Source organism: Pseudoliparis swirei, chromosome 5 (assembly GCF_029220125.1).
Source record: "Pseudoliparis swirei isolate HS2019 ecotype Mariana Trench chromosome 5, NWPU_hadal_v1, whole genome shotgun sequence".
In the NCBI taxonomy this organism is placed as follows: Eukaryota; Metazoa; Chordata; class Actinopteri; order Perciformes; family Liparidae; genus Pseudoliparis; species Pseudoliparis swirei.
This window is the reverse complement of record NC_079392.1, coordinates 20,070,233-20,086,376: the sequence shown is the minus strand read 5'-3', so window position 1 is coordinate 20,086,376 and position 16,144 is coordinate 20,070,233. Positions and strand designations below refer to the sequence as shown.

General features: G+C 42.7%; 1 protein-coding gene across 1 annotated transcript; it reads right to left on the bottom strand.

Moving 5' to 3' along the window:
• Positions 1-10,188: 10,188 nt before the first annotated feature.
• On the bottom strand, positions 10,189-14,397 carry rpf1 (ribosome production factor 1 homolog). The gene is made up of 9 exons (XM_056413918.1): positions 14,073-14,397; positions 13,155-13,211; positions 12,918-12,998; positions 12,735-12,830; positions 12,318-12,471; positions 11,900-11,982; positions 11,417-11,598; positions 11,169-11,295; positions 10,189-10,962 (listed from the first exon to the last, which is right to left on the bottom strand). The coding sequence occupies exons 1-9, from the start codon at positions 14,310-14,312 to the stop codon at positions 10,921-10,923; spliced, it is 1,062 nt and encodes a 353-aa protein (XP_056269893.1). The 5' UTR covers positions 14,313-14,397; the 3' UTR covers positions 10,189-10,920.
• Between the last annotated feature and the right edge of the window lie 1,747 nt (positions 14,398-16,144).

Genomic DNA, 16,144 nt, shown 5'->3' with positions numbered 1-16,144 from the left:
ACGTCAATTTGATTGAGGGTTAAGATTCATAGCTTCATATTGTTGCGACCCTGGGTCAGGAAAGCTACGAGACGTTGTATATTTATTACCGTTTATTCGTAGCCTACGCCAAACAACAGTGAACACCGCAACACATTCTACTCCACTGTAAAGTATTTTACAGTGAATAATTGGAGTAAATTCATGAGCAAGAACAGTTGATGTGGTGACGTCACAAGATCAGAAAGACCGTCCTGCGTCCCCGAGAGTCTGGACTCACAAGACCAGACTCCAAGAAAACACGAGTCTGTACTCAGTGTACTTGGAAATGATAAACGGCTGAAGTCAAAAATCTATCTAGGCTAACTTCTGCTAACGGTTAGCTGAGCGAGCCAACTTCAGCTTCATGTGCCAGGCAGAAGTAGTAGAGCACAACACACCAGGTGCATCACACTCCTGTGACCAATCATGCTTTAGACAGAGGTTCGGACCGCCCCAGCTCATTTGAATATACGGACACGTAAATGTCACACATAAATAAATGAAGAAATACGTGTGGACACGTAAATAGAGAAATAAATGAATGAAGAAATACAGAAATGTAGAGATATTTATTTAATGATGTCCTGTTGATTTATAACTTATATTTATTCATTCCTATATTTATTATTTATACATTTATTTAAGCATTTATTTATACATTTATTTAAGCATTTATTTATTTCTATATTTATTCATGCATTTATTTATTTATTTATTTACTTATACTTAAAGGGTACCTGTAGTGCAAAACAACAACGTGCTACATCCATTCGGCGCATCAAATAAATCATATTTACCCCGCCGCTATTGTCAACAAGTCACGCATAGCCCGAGGATTTAAATTTCTTTGTCAACATTCCGAGTCCGTGGGCGCAGCCATTTTGCTAGTTATTTACTCCAGCTCAAAGCTAACTATGACGTAGAGTCGTTGAAAGGAATTCAGCCAATCCGGAGCCACTTCTACACGTGTTGCTTCTTGGGATAGATCGGTGGCCTCAAGAATTACACAATCTATATCAGGGGTGCTCAATACGTCGATCGCGGCGACCTGCCAGTCGATCGCGGCGTAGTATTGGTAGATCGCATGACATAAAAAAAAATTGGCCCGCCCCCCTGTCACTTTCTCTATAGCGCCACATTACAGCAGAAGCACGTCATTTCTGTCTCTACGTGTTGCGTTGACAGTCCTCTGCCCGCCGTCTCGTGCGCCGCGGAGCTCCCGACACCGGTTTGCGCGCATCGGGACGGACGGAGCAAAGAAAAAGTCACTAGCACCCCCGAACATGTCGGCCGATCATTGCATCAATGAAAGACATCTCCAGCGCTGGCTTGTGCGCGATGTAGCTATCAAGCTCACTCTTTTGTGTGAAGCAGATGAGGTCTAATGACACTATATCAGGGCTCTCAAGTCTCACGCATTGAGCGTGAGACTCACGCATTTCGGTCTTATCTCACACACTCCCGCCACACATCTAATTCTTCACGCTGAAAAAACCTCTCGGCTATTTAATGCTTGAATGCAGGGGTGCTCAATACGCCGATCGATTGTTGAGTAGAAATAGTCACTAGCACCCAGTGGCGTGTCCAGACCTTTTTGACTGGGGTGGCCCAAGTGGGGAACTGACTTATGTAGGGGTGGCATGAAGTACGAGTGCACATCGGGGCGGGGGGCACGGAATAGCATTAATTTACCATTTTTGTCTCTACTATCCATATCTACTTTAATTACTTTATAGTGTCTTACATTCCTGTGTTTAAAGTTTAATTTAAAAGATAAACAGACCTACCAATCTCAACAGAGTGACACCATACAAATGTAATATAAAACTTCCATACTTTATTCTTTAACAACTTGTACAGTACTGTATATACAAAAGAAAATGCACATTCTCAGAGTAAGTGCCAACAAACTTAAAATAAAGTAATAATGCCAACAATATTGAAAACGGTCACAGTATAAAGTAAAGTGCCAATAAAATAAATACAATTAAAACTGTCACAGTATAAAGTAAAGTGCCAACAAAAAACAGCCCAGATACATTTAAAACAGTTGAATTCTCCTGTTCTTGTGTTGGCTTGCAAACAGTTTTATAAAGTCATCCATGTTCAATGCCTTAGCTCTTCTTGACTCAATGCTTAGCACACCTAAATGGCTTAGCCTGCTATCTACCATTGTTGTCCTCAAATGGTTTTTAATTAGCTTTAGAGCAGAAAAGCTCCGCTCACAGGCAGCACTGCTGACTGGAAGGGCTACAGCTATTTTGCACAGCCTGAAGAGCTCATGAAACACCTCTTGGTACGGTTCTAAAACACAGTCAAGTCTAGAATGCTTGCCAACTCTCTTGCCCCACTCTCAGCCTTCCTTTTCAAAATTCTCCTAGCCTGGTGAAGCTCATGAGTAAGATCTTCTTGATCACAACCATACATTTCACCCAAGCCAAATACTTGGTTGTCTTGAAGGAATGTACTGCTTTTAGGGTTTAGGGCCTGTAAACCCTTCATTATAAAACAGTTAGGTTTTGAGAACCTTCTTTCCAATTCACCAATCATGGAGTCAAGGATGGGGTAGAGTAGTCTCTGTCTGAATGTATCTTTGTCATCATTACCCTTCCATGAGCCTATAGTACATGTCACATAAGACCCACCAAGTTTGGAGCTAACTTTTTGTGATCTCTTCTTCTCACTATTCTCAACAGCTATATTACACTGTTTGGCTGTCTCTACTATGTCATGCCACAGTTGATCACAAAATGTCTCAGTCCTGTACTCCTGAAGTGTATCGTGAAGTGACTCCACTAGGAATGCGCGATATAAACGATATACGATATAAACGATAAAAAATGGCCTACGATAGAGATCTTAGTTATATTGCTCTATCGCGATATTGCATGTTTGACGCGATCTATCCATGACCCGCGAAATATAAAGTGCCACGAGTGTCACGATGTGTACAGGATGTGGACCCAGCGGGACGGGCGGTGATCGCGGGAGGCGCGAGGCAGGAACGGGTAGGCACTAGGCAGACGGATGATCGGCTGGCTGCTGACGGAACGAGTAATCCTCTGGCGGGTGTACATTAAGAATATACACTTTTTATTTATCCCCAAGGGGAAATTAGTTCTCTGCATTTAACCCATCCTTAGTTATTAAGGAGCAGTGGGCTGCGGTGAAGCGCCCGGGAAGCAACTGGGGTTCAGTGCCTTGCTCAAGGACACTTCGACTTGCAACTAATGGGGAGAGCGGGGATCGAACCCACAACCCTGCGGTTGCAGGACGGCCCTCTTACCCCACTGAGCTAAAGCCGCCCCCAATATAACAATAACGCATGTGACAATAGTACAATGATCCCACAACTCGTGGGTGTCAAGCTGGGGTTCTTATAGTCCCGTTGATTTGTGATTGCTTGCGGTGTGTGCGCGCGGCAGCCGAGTCAGCCACGCCCCCACGCGTCAAGCCGGTGACACGGTCGCGACCGTGACAACGAGCTGCAACCGTCTGCAACGCAAATGTTCTCAAAACGACATACTAAGTTTCTTTCTTCTTTTGTTTTATACATTTAGCAGTTTGGCTTTCCTTAGAGTCTATGTAACCTGTTCTGAAATGGTTCTATTATGATTTACAGTATATATCGTGATATATATCGTTATCGCAATAGCTGCAATGTATATCGCAATATGGATTTTAGGCCATATCGCCCATCCCTAGACTCCACCATGTCTACTGCCATAGCTAAATCAACTGAGGGTGACTGTAGCAGGTCAGAAAGCAGCTTTGTGTTTCCGAACAGTTTTCGGAAGGTTGCAAGGAGGGATATGAATGTGAGGTCAATCTGTGCAAGCAAACCTCGAGCATCAGTGGATCTGTCTCTATGATTTTCTTCGCTTATATTTTGAAGGACACACAACACAGCTGGTAACCTATCCATGAAGTTCCTGCAAGCCAATGCTCTACATGCCCATCTTGTGTCACTAAGTTTTTGTAACTCCTAGGCTGGCCCCATACATCTCCTTTTGAACATCCAGCCATTTCTGGTGCACATAAGATCCTGACATGTACACATAGAGCTTCTCAAGCAGTGAGAAGAAGCAATCAGCCTCTGGAACTGACTTCACAGTGTCAACTAAGACCAGGTTCAGACAGTGCGCATTACAGTGGACATAAACGCATGTTTAGCCTCTGTCTTAATTCTGGCTGCCACACCTGTGTGTTTGCCACTCATCACTGAGGCCCCATCATAACCTTGTCCAACAAGATTTTCTTTGTACTGAAGGCCATATCTTTCTAAACACTGGATGATCATTTCGCTGAGCCCCTTAGCATCTAGATGTTGGGCATGTTGGAAATCAAGAAAGCTTTCATGCACAGCCCCGTTGTAGTAATACCTAACTACTAATGACAGCTGCTCCTTCTTTTCAGATCTTTGGTTTCATCAGCAATGACAGAGAATACCACACTCTCCTTCACTTCCTTCACAATCTCATCACGCACCATACTTGCTAAGCACTGCAGAATTTCATTCTGTATGGTATTGCTTGTGTATTTTGCATTGCGTTGTCCTTCATTTTTTGGGCTACCATAGGATTGTGTTTAGCGATCATTTCTAGAATTCCTAAGAAATTCCCTTTGTTGTCATATTCTTCCGATTCACGGTGACCTCTTTGTGCTATATTCTGTGTTGCTGTCAAAAGCAGTACATCTGCAACTGTTTTAATGTAACTGCGATTCTCTTCAACTTTCTTTTTGTACTCTTTGTTAATCATATCTAAGATAGAAGAATCTGTAAGCAATAGCCTCTTGTGCTCATTCCAAGCAAACATGGCATTAATGTGAGACTCAGATTTCTCATGCAACTTAAAGCCAGCATCTTTGTACGTTGCTTTTTCCCAGTGTGAAAAGCCTGATTCTGAGGAGAAAACAGATTCTGACGCCAGGCAGGGAGAAGTGTCTGCATGCGTAACAGTAGGCTGAATCTTTGCTTTGTGAGTATTCAAGCCAGGAATTGTGGTTAAACCACACTGGATTGAACGCCTCCTCTTCTCACCTTGGAGGGTTCTTGGAAAACCTTTAAACGAGGCTGAGAGGGACCTGCTGCTCTTGACTGTGAAATATCTGAAAGTGACAAAAGCATGAGAATTGGATCAGTGTCATGTACTTGTTGGGACAGAAGTGCTCATTGGGGCATTAGTACAGATGAAAGAATTGAATTAAGTACAATATATTTCATATGAAATATTAAGGCATACCATGAGGTCCAGGTGGGGCCACAAGGGCTGCTGCATCACCATCCCCACGTGTCACTGCATGGCCTGCAGGTACTGCTGGATGGTTCTCAGTGTCAGTGTCATTGTCAGAGAGTGGCTGACTTGACACACCTGAAGTAATATAGGATTTTAACAGTTGTATCAATTTATTTGTATGTCAAATTAGTCATATTTAGCTTTTTCACACCTGTATTGTTAAAAATAGGGCTTTGCCCTGAATCTCAGTATAAGCCACTATAAGTATAGCAAAAGTGAAACATCTCAAGTCATAGCAGATAGTTTTATAAAGATGCATACATTACATACCCTGATGTGCAAGTGAAGATGAAGGGCCTTCATCACCAGTATCCTTGTCTGAGTCTACAAAAACACATACGTTGTCATCAGAATGATAATAAAATCAGCCTTTTTGTAAGTAGGCTAAGTGGTATGTTACGCAACCCAGATGACTAAAATGAAATAATGACTATTGCACTTCTACACTAATTGAGAAGTTAGTGTCAACTTTAGTTTCAATGTCTGGCAATTAACCACAATGTCATTGATATTATCAAGGCAATCAAATAAGTGCTTACTAAAGAGAAATCTGGAACTATCAGGATTTTACATACCCATGTGTACAGCTGAAGCTGGAGGCTCCTGCTGTACATCCCTAGCAGAGTCAAGCTGGCTCTCATCCTCAGACTGACTAGCACTGCTGGCTTCTGCTGCTCTGTCCTGCTCTGTTGTTTTGGATTTCTTTCTTTTGAAGAATCCCTGAATGTTCTGATTTCTTTTCATACTGTAATAGTCGCATGTCATGATGCATATCACTATATCTTGCACAATACATTTAGCCTAATTATGAATGCATGAATGAATGTGACATGCAAAACTTACTCAGGTCTAATGTTACAAAGTTAGAAGAGATACAAGACAGATTTACATACTGTAACGTTAAGTTAGCTAGCGTTAGCATCAGCGTTAGCATTAGCGTTAGCGTTAGCATCGTTGACAATAACCAAACAATGATGACGACAGGTTTGCTAGTAAGCTGAGTCAGGAAATAATAAAATAAGATGGGAAAACGTTTTAGCTTTTAAACCATTCACACATGTGTATCAATAAGTCTACTCACATCTTTCAGGAGCTAAGAATCCCTGGACAGGTTTGCTAGGCAGCAAGCTGAGTCAGTCGACACTGTCGACAGTCGCGATGATGACAGACCTGCACCACATATCGTGAAAATCAAAAAAGTTTTGAGCTTATTACAGTTCAAACTTTTTAAACCACTGACTCATTATGTGTAACTGTTATCAATAATTCTAGCTACTCACATCTTTCAGGAGCGAGTAGCCGCAATCTCTTGATGTCTTCTTGATGTCTTCTTGTCGGTTGAAAATGAAAGTTCGGTAGTCACACAATTCAAACGTTCCCGCCTCCGTGGGCAGATAGCCAATCATAGTTTAGCATATGGGGTGGCACCTGGGGTGGCCAATCAGATTCCAGGGGTAGCACGTGCCACCCCTGGCCACCCCCTAGACACGCCCCTGCTAGCACCCCGTCGACAACTCTTTTCGGCTCGATGCCGGCGCGCGCAACAGTCAGCTGTATCGGGTGCTGATGGAAATCTCACGCTTGCCTGTCTTCAAAACTTGAGAGCCCTGCTATATCATCGGACATAAGTTCGTGCTCTTTACAACAAATGCACTCTATGTCTGTTTTCTGTGGCACACATTTCCCACAACTGCACCAAACGTCCGCCGACTTGCGTGCACGGTCCGCACGGTGAAGCATCTGGACCGGCGGTCCTTCGGCATCAACTTCATCAGAATCATCGCTATCATCGCTGTCACAATTCACTAAATGGGGATAGTCTGCTTTTAAAGGTTCAAACAAGTATCCAGTTGCTGAATCAGACAATCTTTCATCGTCCATATTATCAATCTCTCAGCATTTGTTTGCGAGCGCTCGACGTTGTTTATATTGGTATCTGAACACATCCGCTGTGGCTGGCTGTCGATCTATCAACGATCTGACGTCACACCACCCGCGACATATTCAAGCTCCAGTGCAATGTCGCATGTCGGAGTTGAGGACTTTGAACAGCCTAAACTACGTATTGTTATTGAATACTGGACCGTCAGTGCATGAATAACCTTTAGAAACACATTATCTTTTGATCTGGCTACATATTGTTTTGCACTACAGGTACCCTTTAAGTCATTTTGAGTCCTCCATAAGTGAGTACTTAATTGAACCACATGTCATTAACAGGGCTCTTAAGTTTTGAAGATGGGCAAGAGTGACATATCTATCCAGGATGCTTTATTTTCATTGGTTGCTGGATTAAATTTTACCCAGATAGGTTTTTTCTGATTCGCTATTGTGTAGCCCATTTCTTTTTTTTGATTGGCTGATAAGTGGCACCTCACAGCAGACCTCCAGGGGAGCGCTTGATTCCTCCACGGTGAGGGCAGCGCGGCCAGCTCATGTTTGCGCGCTGCGGCACATTAAAACATTAAATAGCAGAGAGTTTTTTCACCGTGAGAAATACGATGTGTGGCGGGAGTGCGTGACGTAAGACCGAAATGCGTGACACTTGAGAGCCCTGCATTAACACACCGCAGTCTCTGCTCGTTGTGTCTGTTTGAAAATCTTCTTCTGTTGCTGACTCCGGGACTCTTTGGGGTAAATAGGATGTCTATGCAGCGAATAGGTTTACAGATGCGCTCCTTAGCGCCATCTATCGTCGCGGAGTTTGAAAAGGAACCAACGCGCCTCGGCCCAAAATCAGAATTTCTTTTGCCGTGAGAAATTGGTTGTGTGGCGTGAGAGCGTGTGAAAACATGCAAAAGCGTGTGTCACACGGTCAAACCGTGAGAGTTTGCAGCTCTGATATCATATATATATATACGCTCTCCTCGTGCATACATGTAATTTACAAATAGCAGGATAAATATAAAAAGACATTAAAGACAGCAGAGTAATGTATGTAAAATATAAAAACAGAGTGACAATGAATTTGGGATGTTAGTGCAGAAAATTGTGAGCGTTCCAGTTCAATCAGTGTTTTTTAAGGGTTAAATCGGGACTCTGTGGGCCAGACTGGGACATATAATTTGGAATTATCTCACTTGACATGGTTTAAAGGGGACTAGACCAGAGGGTAAGTAGATATCAAGAAGCCCGGGTAGTTGTTTGTTAACGTTAGCTAGTAGGGATGCTCCGATCTGATCGGCGCCGATCCATATCGGCCGATATTCCCATTATCGGTTTTGATCGGCGTTCTCAAAACGGCCGATCAGATGACATAAAATCTGAGAGAACTACTATCAGAGACGTTTTAATCGCGGCGCACCGCAACGGAGACAATGCGCCCGGCGAGGGCCGGCAGAGTGCAGAGGTCCCACGAGGGGATCCTCATTCCTCACGCACCGAGCGCCGTCCCTGTCCCCCGAGTTGAGTCACTGACTGCGGTCAACTCAGCCGACACTTAAATTTCTGTGCACCTATATACTGATGTTCACGGTACACGCATTTGATCGGGAGCGCGCGAGGGTTTTGATAAAGTTAGCGGAAGGATTCACGTGACACAACATCCGGTTTTGCAAAGTTAGCGGAAAGAACCACGTGAAAAACATCCGTTTTTCCAAATAAGATGTCGACAAATCATACACTAGCATATAAAAGTAAACAATGAACTGATTTTGTTTCTTTATAGATCGTTTCTGAGATTTAGCTTAAATTATGCTAAAATTAAAACAGTTTTACTGTACCAAGGAAGAGTTTATAAAAATAAAAGTCTGACTTTTGTATGTTAAAAAAGCACATTTCTGATTATTTGAAGTCCTGTATATAGATTTCCCCAAGAGTTCCAGGGAAAGACTGATGCAGATGTTTTCCATACATATCTGAAATCCCCTACACTGGCAATTAAACAATTTTAATGTACTAAATTTAAATTGTGTATTTAATGTATTTTAATTGTAAATACTTAAAATACAAAACCAATGTTGTTAAGAATAATTCATTTCATAAATAATGCTACACAATAAATAGAATGCTTCAATCGACACCGTGATCGGTATTATAGGATCGGCAGATACTGATTTCAGTGATCGATGATTGGCACCAAAAAACCTGATCGGAGCATCTCTATTAGCTAGTAACATTTGCTAGTAATGTTAGTAATTAGGCTAACTACCCACACACTGCAACTCTGCAACATTGAAACATTGCTGTTGGCCTGAATAGATCAATGAAACATTTGAGATATCACTTATGCAAAAGGAAATTATGAGATGACGAGAGCATATCATAACTGTAAAGCATCTTGGAACCATTAGGTGGTGGTGGAGAACAGGGTCCGCCCAGTCGAGCACTTTTCAGTTAGAGGTAAAACTACCCTCGTAGTTAAGTCATTCAGTTTGTGTGTGTGCACAAACACACACATGCATATATATATATAGTATTAGATGTTTATCTACTGAACTTAAGTAAACACATCAAGTTTACATACGGTCATAATGAATAGCCACATTGTAATACCGGGAGTAATCTTCAGCAAAAAGATACATCTCATTTACATATGACTGTTTTTTATGACTTACTCAAATGACCCATAAAGGGTTCATGAATTCTAAATTAAACTTGTTGGAACTCACATGACATGTACAGTACTGTAGAAAAATGGTTGTTAGGTTTAACCAATGCAAAAAACATTTCTGTAGGTTTTGGTCTGTGTGTTGCCTTGATGGAACTGGACCGCAGGACCTGCGTTGTAGACTGAAATAGCCAATGGAGCACATGTGAATTTGGGGACGAGCAACTACTGTGTCAGTAAAAACAAAACAAATGTTGCCTTTGTAAATTCTCGAGCGGGCACATTAGTCCAAGAAGTAAATAACACACACAAACACACATATTCCTTTTGAATCGTACATTTTTCATTCCTGATTGAGAAACACATTTACAGATTTGAAACTGGTAGCAACATGTTTTATTAAAATGAGTATATGCAATGTGTTCTACGTAGCATCCATAATTATTTTTGAAAGTCCTATCAAATACTAAAGCGGCTGCACTGTGGACACAATTTGAACCCGTCACCATTTCCAGGAACTGTGGCATTTAAGTCACTGCTCTTGATCATTTGCACCAACCAGGATGTAATAGGTAGGCATGCACAGCGGGCAGGTTCACAATGACTCACTCATTTTGGGCCACATTCATACGGTTTGTGGAAAAACATTTGAAAGGAACTCTATACACCAGGACAATTTTCATATACACTTGTATTCAGGTTATTCGGATTCATGTAGAGCGCCTGCATGTCTCCTCTCCGGGGTCGCCAAACTAACAGAGAGGGTAAAGTCCTTGCGATGAACCCACAGGCTCCCGTCCCACTCATCGCCTGCAGATGTAGCTTTAAAGAAGTGGTTTTCAGAGTGAGTTTCAACTTGGTGATATCAAAAAAAATAATCCAGTCATCGGTGTTGTCATCAAGTTTAGTTGAAAGGACAAGTGATAACGAGTTGTCCACAAAGAGTCTGGATATCCACTTCTAAGTCCATTTGTGGAAAGCCAAAAACTGCAGTAATATCTTTGTTAATAAACCGTCCTTGCCTGACCACAAAAGATGGTTGTTATTCTGCATTTAAAGTTGGAACTTTCGTCTGCAGGCATCCATCTCATGACGCTGGAAACAGAAGAAGTGTATATATTTTTTTAGCTTCACAGAAAAAGTTACATAAAAGAAAATACTTCAAACATTTCACCGATGTGCAAAGAAATCTGTATGACTATCAAACATCCTGGCACTAAAGAGCCAGTATGGAAATTTAGGCAAACATTAATAAAGTGGCATTGGTTCCATCATCTCACAAGTTTCAGCAAAAAACTCACCTTCAGGACCCATTCGTACTCCCCAAACTTTGAGTCAAAGGTGCCTTTCTGTAGAGAGCGCAGTTTGAGGGTGAAGCGAGGTCCCAGCTCTTGAATACCAACTTTCTTCTCATTCTTAAAGATGTATCTTGAAAAATCAGAACACACATTCATTAGACCATATATATTTAAGATAAATAGTCTTGAACAACCTCCGGAAAACGAGAGATAGAATACAAGGCCGGTCAGAATTCAGTTGAAATACTCACCTGTGAAATCTGAAAAAGACAAAGTCTCTCTGGTTGTGGAAGGTGGCGACCTGCCGCCCCACAAACTGAGGGTCTTGTGGAAACAGGGCAGCAAACTGCCGGCCGATGCTGTGACCCAGCCGCGTGGTGAAGTTGTTGAGGATCACTTCTGGAAAGTGTTCAGTTGGATCTTTGCCACGTCTCTGCAAACGAGAAAACACTACAATTACGAGGAGATCACATGACTTCTGTCATGATACTAAACAGTGGCTTCATATGTTAAATGACAATATTGATGATCAAACAATTTGGAAGATATAGGCTTGAATGCAACAGCTAATCATGGAAACATTCAAGCATTAATTGAGGTCGGATAGCAAAGTTGACAAATCTACAATAAAGGTTCTCAGATTTTTTTATTTCTATGAGATGCATGTAAACAAGAACTCTGTTACAAAAGTCTCATTTAATAATAAAGATTATAATTGAAATTGATCAACTTGCCTTCATCTCCTTGCGTAGTCGAACATTGCTGATCTTGAAGTGTGCAGTCGGCCCATCAGGAAGATGACAGAGAACCAAACCATCTGAATGTCAGGTTAAGGCAGTCGAATACGGTCGGACTTGGTGAGCTAGAACTTTGACTAGCTCTCTGTGTCGAAGAATGTTAGCGTAGACATTACACTCGTTTAAATACATATTGCAACTCGCATATTCATCACTGAGTGTTCACTTTAAAAAAGTGGTCTCTGAAATAAGTGAGATTCAAAAGCTTTGTAAAAAAAGAAAGTATCCTAATCGCATAGATTTAACTAAAGAGTCCTCATTCCTTATCTAAATGACAGCAAAGTAATGAATGAAGAGTATACAGAGCATTGCGTATCATCCTCCCCTCTCCTGACACAGCCGTCTTTGAGGATACTGGGCATTTTGCGATCCTCGTTGATGACCATCAGGTAGGTGAAGTTTCTGGCCAGGCACTGAGGAATGATCCTCTTCAGGGCCAAACCTCTTCTGTAGTACACATGGGCGTCCGGGATTACTGTCGCCAGCTGCTCACAAAACTTCACCGTCCTCTGCACGATGAACATCAGAGAGCTATTAATGTTTCAGATGTTGTCAGAAAATTATGAGCGAGAAGAAGCCTCAGCAACACCACAGGAACATTTATACAGCATCTCTCAAAATATCAAGACATACACGAAATGTTGAACTGCCTCAACAAACGGTCAAAAGCATTACCCTTAAGAGCATTGCGACTAAAATCTGATATAAGGTGGCAGATTGTGTCAACTTCAATCCAATGCTGAATAAAACATGTATTTTGCAGAGCACTTACCCCTCTTGGTCTGTCTGATGTTGTGATGAGCACTTTAGGGTTTGTCAACCCATTGAAGTAGGAAGAAAACTCATCAGTTCCCTCGTCAAATGCAATCTGTACACAAAAACACACACGTTAATGCAAATGCATTAAATATAGCCTGAGATGGTTCGAACAAGCTCGACCAAACTTGGTAAACACCTCTTCATCTCCTGGATCGACTGTCGTCTCGTCGTACACCCTCTGGTTCTCTATCGTCTTGGGCACCTCTTTTGGCGGCGCCTTCATGTGGGACAAAACAAAATAAATATATGAAAGCCCAATAATAATGTTGTTCAATGGTAAAAATGTATTGAACTAAGGAGGTCAGTTCATACACTTTAGCCATTGACTGATAATAGCAACATATGGGACAATACACAGAGTAAAACAACTCACCTTGTCACCTAAAGCTTTCCTTTCTTTTTTCTTTTTCTTCTTCAGCTGGATCTTGAGCTGAAATACAAAGACAGACAAAATATAAACACTGAAATGCCAGAGCATGTAACTTATATTTACATTAGCACTGAAACTCAAATTCAGATATCCAGCAGAAATGCTAAATATTCTTGGTTCCAGCTTCTCAAATGTGATACGGTTCTGCTCTCATCTGATGAATATCTTGTGTTTCAGATCTTTTGACAGACAAAAGCAGCAACTCTTGTGCTCAAGTAAATTGACTATCGTCTGATGTTTTATGAATTGTGTAATTAAATTGGAATACATTATCATTAGATTGATCAGTAATAAATATTACTTCCAGCACGAAAAGATGCATTAATTATATATGTTGATAATGTGTATTGTAACTGATAACTGCAGCTTGAGAAACGTAAGAAGTTCCATATTCCTTCTGAAATGTAGTAAAATAGATATACAACATTCCATAAAATTGGAAGTACTCAATTAAAATGAGGTAAAATATAAGTAGCTGAGATTACCACCCAAACAAACACCGAAAAAGTTAAATCAACACCTCAAAATAAGTCAACTTGACCTGATCTTTATAGGCTAATTAATGGATGATTTAAATCCGCTTTTAACCTCTGATGCTAGTTATGTAAGCTACGTTTTGGTTTTGTTTTCTACCGTTATGTACTTTATCTTGTTGATATTGTTATTGCTTTTGATGTAAAGTGCGTTTGTGTCACTTTTAAAGCGATGTACAAATAAAATCCATTATTATTATTTCTATTAATTAGCGTGAGTGTTCCATCAGACTGCAGTAACGTTAGTTTTAGCTCAGAGTGACGTAGACTGTGGGTTGACCTCATACACCCGCAGAGTTTCCTTGCTCGTATAAGTATAGATCTTTACCTTGCTTTTTTCCTGCTTGTATTTCACGAACATGGAGTGTCTTCGCTGTTTATTCTTGATTTCGGACACGTTGAAGGTGGGGGGGAAGGCAGCATCTGCCTCGCTTTTCTCCATTTTAACCTCCTCCTTCGTGTCGGCTTCTCCATTGCCCCCCTTACTCCCACTCTTGTTTTTCGGCTTGTTAGGCTTCTTTCTCTTCCATTTGCTGTCCTGACTCACGGAAACCTCTGTAATGTCCATCTTGGGTAGGCTGTATGTTTTGCCAAAGTTATTTTCACGTGTGTGGAGCGAGCTTCCTGTTCGTGTGCTCGCAACCGGAACCGGAAAGGACCCAGTCGTGGCGGTCGAGGATGAAAATGTGGGGACACTTAGTGGCGAGGAGGAGAAAGAGCGGGGACAAACACACACCTTCAGGAACATTTAAAAATGTATATTGAGAGACTACATTGTTCGTTGCATTTGATATGTTTAACATAAATAGTTCTTCTCATAACATATTTTGGGAGCTGCTTTGGGTCTGGAGACCTAGTTGGTTAAGTTCCTATTGTAGTACCGGAGATACGGAGTCGGAGGCGGAGTATTCAGGATCGAATTCCAATCTTTAATATCCATACAGGCAGAGAACCTTAACAACACAACTGCCTAGCATAGCGAGTTAGCAGGAATGACCTGCCTCCCCCTGTGTTACCACTTAATCAGTCCGTGTGGCAACACTATTCCTAAAGGTGAATTATGTTACATTACGTGTCACCACACAAGCCCCCCCAGAATTCACACATAAACAAAATCTGCGTGGCGGGGAGGAACAACACGCCGACCACAACGGCTCCTAATAACTGGAGTTGGTAAAGCGACTCCTTCCTGTGCGGTCCCCGTAAGAGGAGGGACCGGAACAACAGGTCTAGCACCCGTGACAGGAGTCAAAGCTGGGGGGCGGCCCCTTCTCGGCGGCCTAGCGAGCACCACCGGTTGGCCCAAGTCCAAATGAGCAGCCTTCACCCGATCGACCGAGATGTGCTCCGCCTTGCCACCCAGGTCGACCACCAGGTGCTTATCCCCGTGTTCCAAGACCCTGAAAGGTCCATCATAAGGAGGCTGCAGGGGACCTCTGTGTGCGTCGTGGCGGATAAAAACGTGCCCAGCCGAGCGTAGATCCGTGGGCACCTGAACCCCCGGAGTACCGTGCTGAGTAGTAGGTACCGGGGCGAAAGCCTCCGCCGCGTCCAGCAAGAAAGCCCGCTGGGCCCTCGCCGACCAGGGAGCCGACGCCTTCGGGAGGAAATCCCCTGGAACCCTCAGCGGCTGACCGTAAACCAACTCCGCCGAAGAGCACTGCAGATCCTCCTTGGGCGCGGTACGCAACCCCAGCATCACCCAGGGCAGCTTGTCGACCCAGTTGCCGTCCGTAAGGCTGGCCTTAAGGGCCGCCTTCATGGAGCGATGGAAGCGCTCACAGAGGCCGTTAGCCTGAGGGTGGTAAGCGGTAGTCCTGTGCAGCTTAACCCCCAGACCGCCAGCCACCGCGTTCCAGAGCTCGGACGTGAACTGCGAGCCCCTGTCCGAGGAAATGTCTGATGGGGTGCCAAAACGACACACCCACGTTGCAATGAAAGCCCGGGCAACGTCAGCGGCCGACGTCGACCCGAGCGGAACTGCCTCCGGCCAACGAGTCGTCCTGTCCACCATAGTGAGGAGGTATGAATGACCTGCCTCCCCCTGTGTTACCACTTAATCAGTCCGTGTGGCAACACTATTCCTAAAGGTGAATTATGTTACATTACGTGTCACCACACTATGGTCATTAAAGCCCTTTTCCACTCAAACATGTGTTTTACTTCTCTTGGATGTTTGATCTTCACTGTGCAGATGTATGCTTGAAAGTATGCATTCATCTGTTCAAGGGGGAAAGTTTCTCTGTACAGCTTAAATGGACGGTAATTGTTTTATTGACCACAAGGGGGCAGTGGGGGCCCTAATTTACAGTGAGTTTCTATAGATTCAACCACTCAAAACTGCTGCTTATTGCTGCCGAAAACTAAACAACAAATTCAAGAAAGATCAATTGTTAGACA

Coding starts and splice junctions, on each gene's coding strand:
- rpf1 (XM_056413918.1), bottom strand. CDS start 14,312: ATGGACATTACAGAGGTTTCCGTGAGTCAGGACAGCAAATGGAAGAGA. Junction 11,296..11,416: donor GTCTTTTTCAGATTTCACAG/GTGAGTATTTCA, acceptor TGATTTTTCAAG/ATACATCTTTAAGAATGAGA. Junction 10,963..11,168: donor AGTACGAATGGGTCCTGAAG/GTGAGTTTTTTG, acceptor TTCTGTTTCCAG/CGTCATGAGATGGATGCCTG.